This window comes from Harpia harpyja, chromosome 3 (genome assembly GCF_026419915.1).
Source record: "Harpia harpyja isolate bHarHar1 chromosome 3, bHarHar1 primary haplotype, whole genome shotgun sequence".
Lineage (NCBI taxonomy): Eukaryota > Metazoa > Chordata > Aves > Accipitriformes > Accipitridae > Harpia > Harpia harpyja.
This window is the reverse complement of record NC_068942.1, coordinates 6,843,718-6,864,248: the sequence shown is the minus strand read 5'-3', so window position 1 is coordinate 6,864,248 and position 20,531 is coordinate 6,843,718. Positions and strand designations below refer to the sequence as shown.

At 37.1% G+C, this 20,531-nt stretch overlaps 1 protein-coding gene across 2 annotated transcripts in view; it reads left to right on the top strand.

The window, feature by feature from the left end:
• Nucleotides 1–20,487, top strand: part of REV3L (REV3 like, DNA directed polymerase zeta catalytic subunit) — a 127,254-nt gene extending 106,767 nt beyond the window's left edge. For both annotated transcript variants that reach the window (XM_052781272.1, XM_052781273.1), the window contains 13 exons: nucleotides 1,764–1,882; nucleotides 2,520–2,638; nucleotides 3,651–3,792; nucleotides 6,716–6,960; nucleotides 7,966–8,074; nucleotides 8,952–9,158; nucleotides 9,819–9,928; nucleotides 10,994–11,108; nucleotides 12,849–12,986; nucleotides 13,874–14,064; nucleotides 14,965–15,211; nucleotides 16,662–16,871; nucleotides 19,320–20,487. In XM_052781272.1, the coding sequence (XP_052637232.1) occupies nucleotides 1,764–1,882; nucleotides 2,520–2,638; nucleotides 3,651–3,792; nucleotides 6,716–6,960; nucleotides 7,966–8,074; nucleotides 8,952–9,158; nucleotides 9,819–9,928; nucleotides 10,994–11,108; nucleotides 12,849–12,986; nucleotides 13,874–14,064; nucleotides 14,965–15,211; nucleotides 16,662–16,871; nucleotides 19,320–19,460 (2,093 nt within the window). In that variant the 3' untranslated portion in view covers nucleotides 19,461–20,487. The remainder of the gene's footprint in view (nucleotides 1–1,763; nucleotides 1,883–2,519; nucleotides 2,639–3,650; nucleotides 3,793–6,715; nucleotides 6,961–7,965; nucleotides 8,075–8,951; nucleotides 9,159–9,818; nucleotides 9,929–10,993; nucleotides 11,109–12,848; nucleotides 12,987–13,873; nucleotides 14,065–14,964; nucleotides 15,212–16,661; nucleotides 16,872–19,319) is intronic.
• The last annotated feature ends 44 nt before the right edge of the window (nucleotides 20,488–20,531 follow it).

Here is a 20,531-nt window from a genome sequence, read left to right as displayed (position 1 = left end):
GCTTCTTAACAACTTTGTTTCCAAAGACGCTCACGTGGTTCTAGTGATATATTCTCCACACCAGTTGTGGAGCACTACGGGGTTTTGTAATTTTGCAATGCTCATCACATGCAGAGTCCCTTGTTCGTCAGGGCAGTGGGTCTCTTTTGTGACTGCATTATACTTTGTTGCCTGTCTTTACCAGCAAGACATGAAGCAAACTTAAGAAACATAGGGAATCTCCTAAAAAAGTCATGAGAGAATTAGGATGACACTGCAGAAGGTAGAGCTAACTGATAGTTTCTCCTTCTAATAAAAAACAAAAATTGAGGAGGGGAAAAAAAAAAAAGTAAGTTCCTCACTTTCGCAGGAGATCCAGCATGTGGAAATGAAAAAGAGCAGAAGAAGAAATGTTGCTGTTTGTGGGGCTTTTTTTCCACCCAAGCATGAAAAGAGAAACTGCTATTTTTCCTCCTTAAAAATCTGAAACAATAAGGAGGCTAAAAAGATGGTATGCATTTTGATAAAGTGTATGAAAGGTCTGCTAAATTTTGTCAAGGCTCTGTGATTTATTGATAAGGTCAGGAAATGACAAATAGGTTTTCTTAACCATATTTTGACTGATACACACATTTGAAAGATCAACATATGAAGTTAGTCTGTATTATGTTGTTTCACAGCAGTTCTGCAGAATATCAGGCAATTTTTACTTCTGTCTTCAAGGGTAAATGTGCTTCATGGCTGTCTGGGGAACTAATAGCTAAGTTCTGATCATTATTGCAAAGCATTATGTATCCACACTTCTATACACTCTGTCCAAAATGTTCTGCTTTTTGTTAGTAGGGTACTGTACAGGGTTATCTGATAAATGAATAGTGGCAAAGTACACAACCAACAGTTGAAAAATGGGTATGGATTTAGAATTGTAGGAAAATTGCCTCAAAGTGCTTTCTCTTCCATTAAACTAATAAGAAGGAACAAGACTGGAGGATCAAATAATATAGTGTGTTTTCATATTGAATTTTAACTTGTGTTGTACATATGTAAACTCAGGAAAGAATACGAAAACTGTAGCCTTAGGTTGACTGAAAAAAAGACAGTTTCAAGAAAAGTGTACCAAAAAGACTGTCTTCTGTTGTGTTGTAGTATTTCAAAGCATAAAAAAACCCCAAGGATGGCAAAAGAGGGTATCTTTCCTGTACTGTAGTCGCCGCTGTCTTGCAGAAAGATTCAGAATGCTGCTTCTGCCTCTGCATTTGTTCCTTCCTATTTCCTTCTCTCTCTGTTCGTGCTATCCAGAACTCATGTCTACCTGCTCCCACTGCAGTGGGTTTGCTTTTACTGTATGAAAAGGCGCTGAGTTTTTTCTCCCATGACCTGGTTCCAACTGTGTAAGATCATTACAAGTAAAGCCTTGAGTTATAAACTCTTTAGGGCAGAAATCACTTTTATGTTGTGCACTAGTGTGCGTGCAGCTAGCTCTCAAGTAACATTCAGCATTGCTTAGCCAATATATTCACTATGGAGAATATATTGCCATGGACACCATTTCAATGAAACCGAAGTAAGAGTTCTCTTCAGAGGGACGTGCAAGAGCAGAAAGACCTGGGGGAATTTTATTTAGAGATTGTGTGGAAGACTGGTAAATAAATAATCTTGTGCAATCAGTAACAGTCTTTATGAATTCTTACTTTTCTAGAGAGCTCAAATTGGAAGAGGGATAGCTTGATCTGGTCTTGATGTCCTATAACTTGTCTAATTATATTATCTTTCAATGTCTTTAGATGAAAAGAAAGAGAACAGATTTGCAGCTGAGCTGGATGAATATGGATCGGATACAATGAGTGAAATAAATATTGTTGGGCGAATTATCTTAAATATTTGGAGAATGATGAGAAATGAGGTAAAGTTTTTAAAAGGTTAATGTATTTGACTTACTGGGGTGTTTTAATTATTGTAGACTTTGTTGAAAATTTCATGTAATTTATGTAACTTTTCTTTATTTGTACACCTTTTCAAATAGAGCAGTCTGCCACTTTGTGAGAATGGATTTTGCATATCACTAAAATGTAAAATACTGAAGCCCTTATCTTTCAGTAATGTTTCTTAATGATATTTCTTTTCACTTCTTTGTGGGTTTTGAGAACAACTTACCTGTTTTAGCAATTTGTCTAGTATGGTGCTTTTAACTAAATTAAATACTTGAACTTATTTTAAGGTGTCAGACTTACTCATTGTTTTGGTGTTTATGAGCTTACATTTAACACTCAAATGGTTCAGTCTCTACAAATCTTGTTCTGACCAAATTCAGACCTGATCTTTGTGATCTACTTAATTCCGCATATTCTTTTCAATTGATGAGGGATATTCTTTCCTGACTTGTAGATAGTAAGGGACTTCTAAGTATAAATGTTTACCTTTTTAGCAAAGAATACTAATAAAAAGTTAGTTAGTCTAGTTGTTACAGTTTTCAAAAAGTAGAGATTTCTTTGACTATGAAAGACATCATGCATGTTAACATATACTCTGTGTTTTTCTAGGTGAATCTAATGAATTACACTTTTGAAAACGTGGGCTTTCATGTTCTTCATCAACGTTTTCCTTTATTTACTTTCCGAGTTTTGTCTGATTGGTTTGATAATAAGGCAGATGTCTACAGGTAATGATCTATTAATCCATTTTGTTTGTTCTTTTTAAGGCCAGATCCTTAACATTGGATAGGTATAAGCTAAAGTCGGCATAGGAAGAAATAATCAATTTAGCTCAGGTACTAGAACAGTCTATATGCAGCAACATGAGCTTATTTACTCTGCTGTTCTGCTGTGTTCTGTTCTGTAGTTATACCTTCAATATTTCATCTTTGTGTATTTTTCTGTTTACACAAAACCAAAACATTTTCAGTTACAGTTTCAACATATCTGAATAGATGTACTATTTTGAAGTTCTGTAACATCTTTATTTTGTATATACTATTAATCAGAAGGACTTTTAATGAACTGTGAGGTTTCTGTTTTACTTCACAGTGCATGTCAACCAAGCTAGGCTTAAAAATAGTACAAAACAGTGTGCAAGATGTTGAGACAGTAATTATAGCTGCGTAAAAATACCTTTATATGACACGTATCACACTGGGCTTCATTCTTCCTTGGAGTGATCTGGTATTGTGTGATATGAACAATTCATAAAAATGAGTACTGATCTGAACGTCATTTGTGACATACATATAATTTCTATAGAAGTTCAATACTTTTCAACTATGTGGAAACTTGGTTTTGTGCTGCAATTATAAATTTATGTTCAACTAAGATAGGTATTCTTTTAATACAGAAGGATGTTTCCACAAAAGTCCACTCGGTTAAAAAAAACATGTAAACAGATGAAGAAACTCAAGTTTCTGTTTCAGTAATCCTTTAGGGCAGTAAGGACAACAGTATATATTATGTCATTGAGAGATTCCTTAACAGTAGTTTGCTGTAACACATTCTGTGTATATCTTTAGAATACGTAAGTGTATGTTTATGTGTGCCACATTTTTGAAAGAGCCGTATGAAAATATCCTAGGGGAAATTTTATTTGCTAGTTTGTAACAAGTTATCATAAAAAATACTTTTTTCTTAGTAGAAAGAGCAGCACTTTCCTGATTGTTTATAATGAGGCGTTCACTTTCACAGGTGGAAAATGGTTGATCATTATGTTAGCCGGGTCCGTGGGAATCTCCAGTTGTTAGACAAACTGGATTTGATTGACAGAACAAGTGAAATGGCGCGACTTTTTGGCATTCAGTTCTTACATGTATTAACAAGAGGCTCCCAGGTAAGATCTAGTTTTCCTTACACTTCACAAAAGCAAAATAGTCTTTACAAAATGTTTTAGTTCCTCAGTATCTTTTCAGTCAGTATATGTATTTTTGTAACATCACAAAAGACTGTTTTGCATAACATGAAATTGAAACGTAAAGAAGGCAATTCAAAAGCAGTAATAATGGATTGAATGGTTAGTCTTGGAGATCAAAAATAGCTGTTAAAAATAGAGTGCCCAGTAATCATGCCAGTGAGTCTCTTCTACAGACTTTGGGAGCACTAAGTTTTCCCTTTGAGCTGGTATTTTTCACACTTAGATGAGTGAAAATGAATGTTTATTAAAACATTAAGAAATATAATTGAGCATGTTTTAGAAAGATGAGATTATTTTCTTGCAGGACAGACAAAGCTGCACTGAATATGTTCTAAGTCACATTTCCTGTGAAGCAGACCTCTAGGTGAGATTTTATGATAACACAAGAAGGGTTCTGGCTTTATTAAGTACATGTGTCATGCAAGTTGTGTGTGGTTCTGTTATTTTGGTACTAGCATCAGAGGGAAAGGGAGCAGGACAGAGTGAGATTTACGCTACTCTTTCTTTGAAACCCCAGCAGTCTGCAGTTGTACCAAAGGCTTTCCTTGCCCAGGTTCTGAGTGACTAGGCTAACCAGACTGTTTTCATGGCTTCACGTGAGCCCTGAACAGCACCTGAAACGAGAGACAACTACTCTCGCTCACGTCTGCTCTTCTGTTGTCGTCTTCTTTCCTACCATAATTCTTTCCTACCATCTTTCTGCTTTCTGTTTTAATAGACATGTAGCTGAGCTGACCAGGATTGATTATTTTGCCAACTCCTGCGGACGAAAAGACAACCTAAAAAATAATGTCCTAAACAGACCAGCATTGTCTTAAGCCAGAAATGGGAGTGTCTGAAGCTGCAGTTCCTTAACAATTCAACCCAATTTAAAAATGTTGCCACCTTTTTTCCTTTGGCTGCAGTTGCCCATGTAATCTCTTGACTCAGTGCAGGTTCTTGTCAGTTTTGCTGGTACTGGCCCTATATTTGGGGGGGGCGGGGGGGGCCGAGGGGCAGGGACAGCACTGTCAGCAGAACTGTGGTGGCATTCAATAGGTATTTGCCAGTTTAGCTCCCTGATCTGGTTTACCCTGTTATCGGAGAAGTACCGCTCTTGGAGCAAGGGAAGAGAAATGCACAGTTAGGGACAGAGAGGGTGGAACTGGCATACTGCCAGCATAGATATGCTTAAACTGTCTTGATTGCAGCCCACAAAGACTGTTCTGCCTGTCATTTTCTCAAATGGCTGTGAGTGGGAGTGAGCAACAGAAACATGCTGCATTTTCTATCCTGACTGTTCTTTTCTCTTTTCTTCTGTGCACGTATATTTTGTTTCCACTGAAACTTTCTAGATCACAAAAATGGTAGTTGCAACAATTCCCAGTTACCTCACATAATTTTTTTTTTTTTTACTCAGAAGAATCACCACTACCTTTTATGAAGATATTTCTTTTCTCCTTAGCTGAAAAAGATGTTAAAATGAAATAGTACTAAGAACAGATTTCAGATATTTTAAGTCATTTTTTTCTTTTATTTTATTAAGCTATCTTGAATATACCCTAGTAGACTAAACAAATCTAACAGGAGATGGTCATAGGCATACAGATTATTAGTCAGATGCTTGAAGAACTTGCTAAAAACTAGGAGAAAAAGAAGGAAAAAAAAAAAAAAAGAGAAAAACAACCCAAAAAAACTAGCTCTTGCCAGATCCAGTCCCTGACCACCTCATCACACATCTCAGCACTGGACACAAATTAGTGCGCAGTTAGCGCAAGGCAGCAGCAGCTTTTGCAGCAGCATAACTACACTTTCAAACCTCAACCTATTTGTAAGATGCCAGAGTCTTGTTAAAGCTGTTGGTTGTGTAAGTTCATTTATAACATCACAGTTAAAGAAATTATACCTAACCCATTCAGTACAATGACTGAATATGTAGTGTGTCAAGCAGAGGGCTTTTGAATAGTGATTTAGTAGTTGACAAAGCACAGGATCTTAGGATTATATAGGATTGTTCTTTGATATTTTTGGATTTTCAGTCCTTTGCCGCCCATGTATGTAATTTTCACCTATTCTGGTTTTAACTGTGAATGGACACAGTGAATACCTGACTGTTAGTGCTGTTTTTTTCTCATCTTGCTACCTCCACAGATGACATTTTGTGGTGTCTTGAACAAGCTGAAAGTTCTTAAACTTTTTGTTATTTTATGCTTCCTGTACAACTTGTGGCATCATCAGGGAGAAAGCATGATGCCCAGTGCAAAACAGCAGACTTTTGAAATGGGCTGACTTAGATTCTTCCCTTGGTTCTCTTGCTGCCAAGTACATTCTAGTTACTTCTCACGGTCAAAAGCTTGGAGGCACAATTATCAACTTACACAACTTGCATGTCATTACTCTGTTTTCCCAAATGTTGAAATAAAATTGCTGTGCAGATTCCTACAGAAAATGTTCGTCAACTGCGTATTACGCTTTTTCTTCAATGTTTGCAGATCTAATAAAAATACAGTTTAGCAAATGCTCGTTCACTGGCTGTAGCATGGCCATCCGTATATATCGTTGCAGCCTGTTGGATGTTTATTTTTTTAACCTGAGTTGGATGTTGGTTTTTTCCATAGATAAAAATTAGAAGTACTTGATTTTCAATTACTAGGGCTAAACGATGAGGAAACACATGGAAAAGTTCCACTATATGTGATAGAAAATATACATTAAAAGTAAGAGTATGGCTATTTATTTTGGAAAACTAGTTGTCTGTACTTTAAATTCAGGAAATGTAAGTGTGTATTTACACAGTTTTAATACACCCATGTTTATTCTTTATTTTTTAAATTATAATGATTATATCCAAACTGTTTTGCAGTATCGTGTGGAGTCTATGATGCTGCGCGTTGCAAAGCCAATGAATTATATTCCTGTGACACCCAGTGTCCAGCAGCGAGCTCAAATGAAAGCCCTGCAATGTGTTCCCTTAATAATGGAGCCAGAATCCCGCTTCTACAGCAATGCTGTTCTTGTATTAGATTTCCAGTCGTTATATCCTTCCATTGTGATAGCATACAACTACTGTTTTTCAACCTGTCTGGGACATGTTGAAAACCTAGGAAAGTAAGTTGTTATTCTTTTCTCTCAAACTTTGATTCCATAGAGACTTTAGCATCTTTTCTAAGCTACTGAGAACCCTTGGTTGTCATTGGAAACAATGGGTGTGTATGAATAGCACCATTTTCTGTTACACAATAGAGATGATAAAGATCTACCCTGTGTGCGTGTGTGTATACACAAACACATATAAATATACACATCAATATGTATTTTAAATTAAATGCAGAATTAGACTCTGTTCTGTTTAAAAAAAAGATTAACTCTGTATGTGCATGTGTGTACACCTGTTCCATTATTATGGTGATGCTGGTTTTCAATATTGCTTCAGAATAAGTTAAAATGTTAGATAAATCCACTACCTATTTTCAAAACTGGACTAGTATTATTCTGCTGTATGTTAATAAATTGTTGTTGTTCTCTTTTAACAGTTGTAGTTCACTCTGGTCTTAACTATTCAAAACGAAAAGATACAATGAGTTATTCTGTGTAGCATCTCTTACGGAGCTTAACAGTAATTCTGTTAATTGGAAAAAAAAATCTCATTGCATAATTACCTCTATAAAACAGTATTTGGAAGAATGGGAAGATGCATGCAATGATTGCTAGGTGTCACTATCAGGTTTTCAAGTTTTTGATTTGAAATTCTGATTTGTAAGACAAAAATATATGCAATGTGTTACTTGGTAAACATTCATGGTTTCCATAGGGGATTACAGTATGAGTATGTGCCTCCACTAACTCGGCATTTGGAAATAATGCATTAATGCAGAACAAAATTGATAAATTACACATTTATTGGCATTTAGCCATTTATTACTACTTTCTTCCTAGAGCTTTTTGCATGTAGCTAAGAAATTTTAAATTGTAATATGTTTGTTTATACCTGAGATTAAAATTGTGATTCTATCCTTGCTGGCATTATCAGCATTTTAATGTAAGTTGATGCTTTTGCTTGATCAGGCTGTAAATGAATGAATTGTCTTCATATTTATTTTTTCTCTTTATCAGATATGATGCATTCAAATTTGGCTGTACATCTCTCAGAGTACCTCCTGACTTACTTTACCAGATCAGGCATGATATCACAGTGTCACCCAGTGGAGTAGCTTTTGTCAAGGTAATGATATTAGTGCTCTGTGACAGGCATTTTCACTTCCTGTTGGCTGACTAGCTTAAGATCAAATTGATACTGTAGTTTATATTTTGCTGCATTAAGAGCAGACAGAAGGGGGGAGGTTCAGTCGCTCATTTCCCAGTGTTTTTTGGTATTTGTCAGAGTGCTGAACTTCTGGCAGTTCAGGAAATAAAATGTCATCTTTATGCTTTCATTTATACTGAAGGCTTATTTCATCTATAATTAAACTGTATTTTACTTGTGCAGTTTGGGGATCAAACAGTAATTATCTGTGTGTAACACTTCATTCTTCTCCTGCCTGTATAGCAGAATGCTTTCCTAGAACAGGAATCATGGTTCGGGAGATGAAACTCCCTGACTTGCTTTCTATTGTTCTCATTTTATGTTATGTGTACTGCTGGCTGATTTGTAATGAATTAATAAATATGGCCTGGAGCTCTTACAAATAATTAGCCAATCACCAGCGTGCATATATTTAATGTAAAACAAAAACTTTAAGTAAAGAATATTTGCAGAATTTTTAAAAGATAATATTCCTTTAGCATTTAACATTTTGAAAATTAACAGTTAAATATTGAAGTCCTGTTTTAGTTAATAAGGTTATCTAAACATTGCATTAGCAGGGCTGATGAAAACAAAGAACAAAAAGCTATTTACCCTGCCCTTAAGAGCTTTGCCTGTATTCTAGGTTGCTTGTAATATTTGTGGGAAGAGCCAAACCGTTGGTGCCTAGGGCATCTTGCTAATTAATTTGTCTCCTTAACAGTGATTATCTAACAGTTCTGGGTTTTGCTTTTACTCCTAACTGTTTAGGCTGGGCTTCTTAATGTAATTTTTTTCTTTGTTCCCTTTATGGCAGCCTTCAGTAAGAAAGGGTGTGCTGCCAAGAATGCTAGAAGAAATCTTGAAGACTAGGATAATGGTGAAACAGTCAATGAAGGCCTATAAGCATGACAAGGCTATAACTCGAATGCTTGAAGCTCGTCAGTTGGGTCTTAAATTTATAGCTAATTTTACCTTTGGTTATACTGCTGCTAATTTTTCTGGAAGAATGCCGTGTACTGAGGTAAGGGTTGCAGATAAAAATGCAGAAAAACTGTGGAAAAGACACATTAATAAAGTATAGTCAGATAACACAGTATTATTATATGAAATATATTTAATCTAAATACCTTCATAAAAGCTGTTTTATTTGTAGTACTGAAAATCAGCAACTTGAGATTTGTGATCCTTTTAAAAAAAAATTAAAAAGTCTTATTTTTCTTCTTCCTATAAAAGAGCATTTGGAGTTGGCATTTCTATAGAACTCTCTCCAAAGGTAGATTGGATTACAATTCTAATAGTGGAAATAAAATAAAACATTGTAACTGTTTCACAGTTTTCATAAAAGGAGGAATCAGCAGAATCCAAAAACCAGAGAAAATGATCCTAAGCAATCTTGTCTTGCTTCTTACACTTTTAATATGCCTAAATAAGTTTAAACCAAATTTTCCTTTATTTTAATTCTTAATAATTTTTCATTGCTCTTCCTTTAATTCTTGCTGTTTTGGGGTAATGTAAGCAACCTTTTTATTTATTATATGCATTTAAACCATTAAATAAAATACATTGTCTCAATATAGTAATTTTCATTAACAGATCAAGCAAGGTTAGACTATGTTTACCAAGAGCTAGTATTGGGTTTAGCAGTAGAATAAAGATTTTCAATATATCTTTAACTTTGCAGGTTGGTGATAGCATTGTCCACAAAGCCAGAGAAACATTGGAGCGTGCTATAAAACTGGTGAATGATACAAAAAAATGGGGTGCTCACGTTGTGTATGGTGATACTGACAGGTAATTAATGGTCTGCTTCTTACAATGTTTTAAAGTCATAGTGGTTCTTCCTAGATACAGTTTTCTTCTGTCTCAACAAGGGGAGGTTATGATACTGAAAGAGTACGTGGACCCTCTTTGGGGTGTTGCTTACTGTCTTGCATAAAATGCAAAGTAAATAATATTTATTTTCTTGGAGTTTCTTTTTGGACTTTTAGAAAGCACTCTGAGGGTTTTCTTTCTTTTGAAAATAATGTGAAACAGAAAGGGGAAAAAAATCATATTTTTTCAGGTGTGAATCAATGTAAGTCCTGCTTATCAAATAAGTATTTTTGTGCCTCTTTCTGATGTCATTTTTATTTTGGAAAACAGAGTATTTATAATATAGTAGGCATTGCATGTTAATACTTAGAGGAAGGCACTATTTTAAGCTTCAAAAGTGGATACAATTCAGAAGCAGTCACCAGAGCATACAAAGATATGATTAGGCTGCCTGAAGTACATCATATAAATATCTCCCCTTTCTCAGTCAATCTTTCATCTGAATAATAGCCATGCTCTAGGCATATAAATCTCTGGTGCTAGACTTGGATAATTTTTCAGCCATGGGAAACAAAGCTTGTGGCTATCCTTCCTTAATAACTTGTGAATCCAATGACTATTTCAGCCAGATTTGATGAAAGACTTGAAATTTCAAAGATACTAAATTCATAGTAGCTTCACCAAAAAAAAAAAAAAAAAAAAATGTTGGAGAAAGGAAGTAAAATCCTGTTGCTGCCCGTAACAGAAAAAAAGGGTGTACCCAGAGCTCTTTACATTTTTCTCACGGGAACTCAAGTTTTGCAGTGCCTGGGAGCAGTCACGTTCCCTGACTCACCAGAAAGTCGCAGCGTTCATCGTGCCTTCGGCATGCCTGATCTCACACTGAACACTGAAGTTTCTCAGGTTTTTGGCTTTTCTAGCTGAAGGAAGGGAACAGAATTGATAGCAACATCCCTGCCTTGCCACCAGGAAACTATAGCTCATAAATTTCAGGAACTATGTTGAACAGATTTGTGCTTATTTCCTATGTCTGATTTCTTGTAGCATGTTTGTACTCTTGAAAGGAGCCACGAAGGAGCAGTCTTTTAAGATTGGTCAAGAAATTGCTGAAGCTGTAACAGCAACAAATCCGAAACCTGTTAAACTGAAGTTTGAAAAGGTAAAAGGAAAATATTTTGCTTCAAGTGTGTTGGGTGAAAACACTGTTATCCAAAGAAAAAAAAAAAGAGTGAAGAGAAAAGAGATAAAAGATTTTTATGGACCCTAACATAGCACAAGGATATACAACAGTCATGCTGTACTCTTTCTGTGGGTATATTGCAAGCTCCTTAATGCCTCAGGGACCTTGTCAGACAAGCGCTGCAGCGTGAACAACAAAAAGTAGTATTCCTACTTTCACATCAGGTTGTGCTGGCAGCACCAGGCAATTTGAAATTCCTGTCTCATCAATTTTTGGAAACGTCTCCCTCGGTTTTGTATTGTATACACACAATCAACCCAACGTGTGCAACTTGGTAAAGAAAATGTACACCATGCCTTGAAATGATTCCAGAGCATTAATTACAAACCTGATATTTATTCTTCAGCTAGCCTTAGCACACTTCAGGATATGTCCATATGATACATATACATATAAAATGAAAAATTATAAAAATCCATTCAGTAGGCTTTTGGAAGAAGTATTAATGACAATAAGCCTTTTATAGAAGAGCAAGGCAATGTGATACTAATTTTGGTGGAAGTTTGTCACTGGAAAGTCATTAGCAACCAGTTCAGGTGCTCTAGATGTTTTCAAAGTACATACCTGACTCAACAGGTTCAATCCGAATTTGTAAGCAAATTGCCATTTTTCACAGAAAATACAGTAGAATAATATTAGCAAGAAAAGTCAGGATACCTGTGGAAGGGCACAGCAACTTTTCCTCACTGGCTAATGTACAGGGACCCTTCCCACTTCGAGCGATTCTGTGTCATTAAGCTGAAGGAGTAATTAACCAGAAAAAAATACTAGGTGCAAGGATATACTTGAGAAGATGTTCAACTGCTTCACTTCAAGTGCCCTTATTCACGTGTGGATCAAAATATTGAGTACTCTCCTAGGGTAGCTTCCTAGCACAGGAGGAGGAAAATGCCTCAAAGCTGGAGCATCTGTTCAAGAAGGGGGATACCTATGTGCAGGACCTTCTTCAGGCAGAGGCAATCTAAACTCACTGCTTCCTCTTCCATGAAGATGCGGTGTTATCTTAGTAATACGGGGAAGAAATTGTTCCCCATTCTTTCTTTTAAAACTGGTCAAGGAATACTGACAAAATCAAGAATGAAATAAGAGGTTGGAGAAAACAAGCAAAAGAGATCATGACCCTAAAAATCCATTCATGAGGAAACTGTTCTCCAAGCATAGGCATTTTAAAAGCATGCTTTTTCCCCAAATCAAGATACTAACTGATTTTAGGCACCTTGTAATTAGATGAAGTTTGAAAATAGGAGGATCAAAGCCACTAGTTTTCCTGGGAAAGTTTTCTTCTCTGATGTTTAAAATGAAGTTGTTGCCTTTTAAAGAAAGAGAGATAATACAGTTACATTAAAAATGCTGACAGGTGCAATCCAGAAAAGGGTACTAGAAACAAATTATACTGTGTCACACTTTTCATCTGAGTTTCAGGTTGCTTAGCCTTTACAGCTAGATGAAATATAAAGTGATTTAAGAATGGAACACCACTGAATCCCAACTTCCTCAGCTATTCTTTAACAGTCCTTTGATCTAGCTTATTGGTTTTAATGATTTTTTTAAAAAAACAACAACAAAGCAAAGTATTCCTTAGGAAACCCTCTATGTTCAGAGCCACCTTATATTCCCAACACATGCCAGATTGGGCTATCTTCTTTCTAAACTTTCCAGGTCTACTTGCCATGTGTCCTGCAAACTAAAAAGAGGTACGTGGGTTACATGTATGAAACATTGGAGCAGAAGGACCCAGTATTTGACGCAAAAGGCATAGAGACAGTCCGAAGGGACTCCTGTCCTGCTGTTTCCAAGGTAAAATACTCATGCATTTCATCCTGAATGAAATTACAGTATTCTGTTATTTCATTGTGTATTTGTGCTTTCTTAGAGTTTCCGGTCCTTTTAAGTTGTCTGAGACTTCATCTGTTTTTCTGGTATGAACCATTTGAAAGATAAATTGAAGATCTTGCACAGCATTACAAGGACTTGCACTTTCATCTTAACTACTGTCTTTCAGCCCCTAAAAACCTCATAAAAAGCCCTCAGCCCCATGTAAGTTCTCTAGAAGACCATTCTTGATCCAGTTCACTTTAACTGGAAGTATTACTCCAAGATGAGTGAGGCACACTGATGTGTCTGCTAAATAGCTCACTTAAATAAATCTAGTTTAGCTAAGAATTCATTTAAAATAAACTTCCTTGTCTGTTTATTTTAAGCCGAGTGTTGGGGGGGTTAAGAAGAAAAGGCCCTTGTTCTTAATCAAGTCAAAACAAATTTATGCCAGTAAGGAAGGTAACCACTTAGGAGGATTTACTTCCATTTTTCTTCTTAATCCCAATTCTTTTGTTTGCTGAGGTGGTCAGAAAGTCATGGCAAAATATTATAGATGACGGGAAAAAACACCTTCTCTCATACTCTGGAAAACCTCTGTAATTGTTGAAACAGTCTTAGTGCCAGAGTATGGCTAATGTCATGAAAGATGTGTCAAACTGAGGAAAAAGTTGTCCAGTAACATGTTTATGAATGTCTTTGAGTGGAACAGAATGCAACCTGTTGTCATATTAACATTCTAGTTCACAACTGATACTTTTTCTAAGCAGTGTATTAATATTTGCTTATAATTTACTGAATTATTTGGCATTAATTATTTTTTAGTTAAACATACGTGTTTTTCTCACCTTTCTCCTTTGGTTCTAAAGATACTTGAGCGTTCTATCAAGCTGCTATTTGAAACACGGGACATAAGTCAGATCAAACAGTACGTTCAGAATCAATGCATGAAGTTACTGGAAGGAAAAGCCAGCATGCAAGACTTCATCTTTGCAAAAGAGTACAGAGGGAGCTCAGCTTACAGACCTGGATCCTGTGTACCAGCCCTGGAAATCACCAGGTAATGAGATTAAGAAATGCTAATCATAGATATTTTTTCTGTTGACCTTTGTACTGCCAAGTTATAGTTCTGGGTAGCAGTGAGATGTCTCCTTTCGATATCGTTGCAGCAGTTGGCTCTGACTTTATTCCGTGTGTGAAGAGAGATCATGCATCAGGTAGTCCTAGAAAGCCATTTCATAGTCCTGGAAAGAGCTGCACATGTTTAAGAGTAAAGTCTTGTCAGGATGCTGTAACAGTGTATTACTTATTTGGGTTTTGTACAAGGGCTTGACACTCTCCAAGATTGTCCATCACTCACAGATATTAGATATGTTAAAAATTGTAATAGTGATGTCTCTCAGTGCTGTGAAATACATTACCAGGCATAATTTTTTCTTTGCTTTTTTTTTTTGAAGTACCTTACTTAAAGTTAATATTTCATCCTGTTGATATTGTTTATCAGTAACAGATAATGTGAGCTGGCACATTTTGCCACCTTGCTTAATATAAAAGGTCTTCAAATTAAGCCATGCGTTTTAAATAAAATAAAATTCCAAGTCCTGGATTGATACCTGCTCAAATTGAACGGTCCTTTGCTTTCTGGGTACTTGAACTCTTTTTAGTACCCTGGCTGGCCTTTATTAGATTTTTCTTTAAGGAAGGGGTAGCTAGAAAGCAACCTGCATGCAAATCCAAGTGACCTGAAACAGAACATATCTTTAGGGCTCATGTTCCAAGTTCTAGATTTTGGGTCTGACCATGAGACAAATTAAAAACAAAACAATTGGGTCCTGTGCTTTATAATAGACACTAACTTCAGTCACCTGGAGAGCTACTAATATCAGATGGGGAAGCTTACAAGCAAATGAAATGACTATGAATTGTCTCCGGATGCATTATAAAGGCTATTTTTAAACAGGAGAATGCTTGCCTATGATCGTCGCTCTGAACCACGAGTTGGGGAGCGAGTGCCCTATGTCATTGTTTACGGCATGCCGGGACTGCCCCTGATACAGCTGGTGAGGCGGCCCATTGAAGTCCTACAGGATCCCAACCTGAGGCTGAATGCTATGTACTATATTACGAAACAAATTCTGCCACCGCTGGCTAGGGTGTTCTCACTTATTGGCATAGATGTCTTCAGCTGGTACCATGAGTTGCCACGGGTAAGTGTTTGAAAACAGATTACAAATGCAGTGCATTTATACAGTGTTTGGTTTTATCGTGACTTTTAATGGAATGAGGTTTATACGAGGCAACAGCAAAGGTTATTTTACAAGGCAGTGTTTGATGCCCAAACAGGCAGACCTGATTCTTAGATCTTCTGTGTGGTTTTTTTCGCTTAGTAAACCAGGGTTTTTTTGGCCAGCCCTTCTGTGCAGGGTTGATTGCACCATCATCTTCTGTTTTCTGACCCCTTCCATAGTTTAAAAGAATATTTTGCTGTAACTGTATATTTTTAGCAGTACTTGTATATGTGTCTATTTGGCTGTAACACCTTTTAAATCTCTCTGTAGTAGATATTGGAACTCCTGTTTTTTCAAGATGGTCTGAAGATCTTTCCTCTTTATAAAAAAAGCAGTAGTGCCCCAGCAGCAGGAACACTTTTTAAAAAATCTGCATCACCAGAAATTTTAAACTAATTCTATCCAAAACTGACTTTCCTAATAGTTAAATCACTGAGATGCAGGAAGAGAAGTGTTAGATAGCTGGATTTTACTTTGTCATTTCCCTGACAAAAATGGATGGTGAAAGACAGTGTATCTCTGTAGTTTGGTTACTCTGCTTAGTGTAGGCTTCAGCAGCATAGTAGTACATCATGTTTCCCACTGCAGACTTTTAATATAGCCCTGATTGACTTCAGCTCTGCTTCTTTTCTGTACCTTTCCGATGGCACTGTGACACGCACCTTAAATATCTCCAACAAGCTGCTCTAAAAAGCCAAAAAGAGCCAGGCCAGGGAGCACCAAGGAGGTCATAGGGAGCAGAGCAGCTGGGCGTTTGAGGCAGGAGAGTGAAGGATAGCACAAAGCGTACGTCATGCAGCACCAGGAGCGAGTGCAGAGAAGGAAATTCCCTGGTGGAGCTTTGTCTGGGGAAATCGGAGCATGAGCTAGAGCCACAGACCAAAGGACGGTGGCAGCTCTGTGACCGGGACTGCACCGGCACAGAAACTTGAGGGGAGGCAGGATCTGGAAGGCAGCCACTGGGGCTGCAGCCAGGGCACCTTTGGATGTGAAGCAGATCAGCATCTACAAAGGAACAACTGCAGGAGGCAGAGTTTGAGATGAGATCAGGAATTTAGCATGTGACTGAGGATTTCTTGGGTTAGTCTTGCTCTTTTCTGGTGAGATTCCCTGTGAAATAGGTGTGGGTGGGCTCTGCTCAGTGTGTCGCTTCAGGGCAAGTGCTGCTTCAGGGCAAGTGCTACGGTCTTCAGAGTGATGCGGTCTTCAGAGTGATGCAATCCGCGTTAGTAATTTGTGTATGAACCCATGCCCTGCAGGCTGTGTTGCACTTTCATACTCCTTTTTAAAAAAATAGGCTATGTAATCTAGGAATAAGGCAAGCTGCTCTCTTGAAAGTTCATTACCTCTTAATTACTTTTTTTAACAGATTCAAAAAGCTGCCTCGACTGCCCGCAGTGAGCTAGAAGGACGCAAAGGCACAATCTCCCAGTATTTCACCACCTTACACTGTCCCGTGTGTGATGAACTGACCCAGTATGGGATCTGTAATAAATGCAGAAGCCAGCCACAGCATGTGGCAGTGATTCTCAACCAAGAAATCCGAGAGTTGGAGCGTAAGCAAGAACAGCTGGTCAAGGTATGATTAAAGCATTGTCAGATGTCTGTCAGCCAAAGACAGGGGCTGAAATTTCAAGGCAGAGTGTTACTGAATGCCCCCAACAGAAATGGGAAGTACAGTCTGGGTGTTAAACGTGTTATGGCTTGTTTGCTTTTCCCATTGCTGTTGAAGGCAGCATAGCAGCTGTTACTCTCCTTAGCTTTGGATAAAACTGAAGGCAAAGGGCGCAATCAGAACAGAAGATGCTTTTCTCCTTTTCTTCTTTAAGAGTATCTTACATGGTTTGTAGGTGCCTTTTTATAATGACAGCGATGGAGAGTTGTAAAAGTATGAAAGATTCACCTTTTTTGCATTAAAATAACTGACAATGTTCAAGTAAAAAAACGTTTGTCCCAGAAAATTTATTTATTTATGTGTATAATATGGATGGGGTTTTTTTTAGCTTGGGGGTTTTCTTGTTACCTTTCCTCTTGATAGGAATTTTCCAAGCTGGTTTTTTTCCCTCGAGCTAGAAGTCAATTAAGAGGGTAGCTGACTGTGCTCATGAATATATTACAGCAAAGCACAATGCCTCCCCTTGCAGAAACATATGCATATCCTCACCTAATTTTTGTACTGTTGTATTTTATAATTAATAAATATTTTTGTTTAAATTTATTTTTAGCACTAGCGTGTGAACCATTTTAAAGACTTTTCTGAATTGCAGGGATATAAATGTATAAATGTTAGTGTAGTCTAGGCATTGATTTGATAGGTTCCCATGGGGCTCTCGCTAGAAAACCATTATAATTCACCATTCATAAATATTGCATTACTAAGGTGTGGACTTCTATTTCTTGCTGTATTTTGTAATATTTGCTCCAGTCTGCATTGTAAATGGTAGTAAAGGAAGGTAATGCATGTTCTGCAGTTTCCCTGTAGTACTCTGAACCTTTTACATTGCTTTTGTTCTGGAATAAATCAGAACTTGGCAGATTGGTCCAGCCCCACGGAAGGATCAGTGGATTTGATCAGAACATGCTCTTGTCCCTGCAACATGCAACAGGTCGGCAAGGCCTGGGATCCTGTTCTAGTTAGGGTTTGATGACTCAACCTCTCTGTAAGAGCACCTGTCTTATTTTAATATGAAGATGTACATATCCTTCACAGCTTAAATTCTTGGCCCTCCTAGATTATAAACATGCCAGAGCCAGCAGAAAACTGATAACGCTGAATTGTACCTTATTTTAAAACACACTTAAAAATTACCTGCCATAGATGAAGGCCATAGACTTCTCCCCTCTACACAAACTGAACTTAGTGTCTCGAGTACCGTTTAGTTTGGTCCCTTGTGTTCAAACCAGCCACAGTCCCTCTCAAAAGAACTCTTGTAGGCTTATTTCTGAGGTTCTTCTAGTGGTTACAAACCTGGAACAAACCGTTTAAATCCTGTTCCTTTTGGTCATAGTTGCAGGTCAGAGGACTGGTTGGTATCCTCTGAGGTGCCGCATGTGGGACATGGCCGAGAGGGGCTGCTCCTCTCCAGCTGTTGTCAGTTTGAGTTTCTGGTCTGCAGGGATTCCATGCTGATACAGGTCTGGCTGAGCGGGTCACTGGTGCCCAAATAATTTTAACATGGAAAGAAGGAAAAGAACTGATACTAAAAGCAAAGGATATGATTTTGATGTGTTGTTCAAACTATGCAAACCATAGGATAACATTGTGTAACATTTTGATGTTACAAAACACAGGTCTGGTTGGAAGCAAATTTCTGAGTTTTTGGAAAAACCATTGAAGGTGGCAGATACTGGAAAGGATTAAAAATAAAATAGCAAAGCAGGGGCCTTTAGCTACCTTTGGAGAATCTGTGCCTGCTGTTATTTTATTCCATCAGGCATCTCATGTTACAAGTACTTCCAAGCAGCATGAACTACATTAACGAGTAGTTCCATGAATGAGGAGAGCAGTGAAACCTGTGTGCCCTGTGTGTTTGTCTTGGGATTGATTAACTCTGACTTGGGAAGTAAAACTCTAATTGAAGCTTATCTTGAAACAGGAGTAGTTTAAGTCCCTCTCCTGTGTAGAGAATAACTGCAGAATAAGAGTTTTGTCTTTTTTCACTAGGAAACTTTTATACAGGGTAAGTTTATCATGAATATAACACACTGCCCCACTGAAATCCACTCAACTTATGGACCTTATTTTTCCAAGTGCCACCACATATGAGTAGACCTTAAATTAGCAGGATTGAAACCCAAGCTGTACAGTCAAGCTGTTGATCTCTGCTGGGTTCCAGGTGCGGGCTGGGCAGGCAGCAGCAGCGAATGGAGCTGCTCTGGATCCCTCTGCGTTGGGGAAAAGCTTGGTGCTGGTAGGGCTGTGCCTGTTCTGCTGATAGAATGTTGAGGCCTTGGTAGTCCCAAGTGATTATGCCTTGCTTGTGTTAAGATTGAAATAATCTGTTTTGCTTTTTTACATGTAATCTAGATATGCAAGAACTGTACAGGCTGCTTTGATCGGCAGATCCAGTGTGTCTCCCTCAACTGTCCAGTACTTTTCAAGCTCTCCAGAGTAAGCAGAGAACTGTCAAAGGCACCGTATCTTCGCCAGCTACTTGACCAGTTTTAAATGATATGTGTTACAGGATTCCAGGTGCTATTTTTTTTTTTTCTTCAGTGTTTACCACACTAAGACTATTGTGCATGGTGCTTTTTCAATTCTCATCTAGTCCAGGATTTCCATTTTAACTGTTGGGTTTATTATCTGAAGAATAATGAACGCTTATCCTAACTAAATTAAAAAAAAATAAACAAAAAAACAAAACAAAACAACAAACATTTGTTGATCTATGAATAGCTCACTTTTTAAGATGTACAAATTTCTTCTTTCTCTCATGTTTCTAACATACTGTTTTATAATGCTGATGTTGAAATAGCTATGTGTAACATCTTGTAAATCCATTTCAAAGTAGAAGTCAAGTTTACTTCCTGGAGGAAGGAGCACTGAAAACCTCTTGAAACGATAAAACCGTTAGTGTGTGTTCTTGAACTGTCAGTATCAAGACGTGTTACTTATATATTATCCATTCACTTTATAATTTTGTCTGCGAAATATTTTGTAAATACACTTTTTTACTTTTCAAACTGAGTAAAATAATGTGCAATGACTTTTATACAGATAATTTTAAAGTTGGTTGGTATATCTCCTAAGTTTTGCTTGATTCCAAGTAGATTGTTATTTTGATCAGACTGTGCAAACAGTAGTATCATGTGTAGCATTTTGAAACATTATTTTCTAAAAATTGCTGTCTTGCTTTAGCTATTAATGGGGCATTGTGAGGAACTGTGCAAAGACATTTTTGTTACAAACCTGTGGGACTGTTGCAATACTTTAAATATAAAATTTTATTCCATTTTTGCTTGTTTTGTATAGACATTTCTATTGCTTCTAAATATGCTTAAAATATTTTCTTTCCTTATGTACTGTACAGTTAAATCTTATTTGCCACCATCTTGACAAAATGTGTATTTAGAATATTTGTATAACTGTATAAAATGGAAAAGGAATTATGTGGTCAGTGCATTGTTTTCTAAACTGGAAATCATTTTGTTTTAGAAGTTAATAATGGAAACCATATTAAAGTTGAATAAAATGATATGGTAAAAATTGCATGCTGTTTTTTTTTACATTTACCCTCAA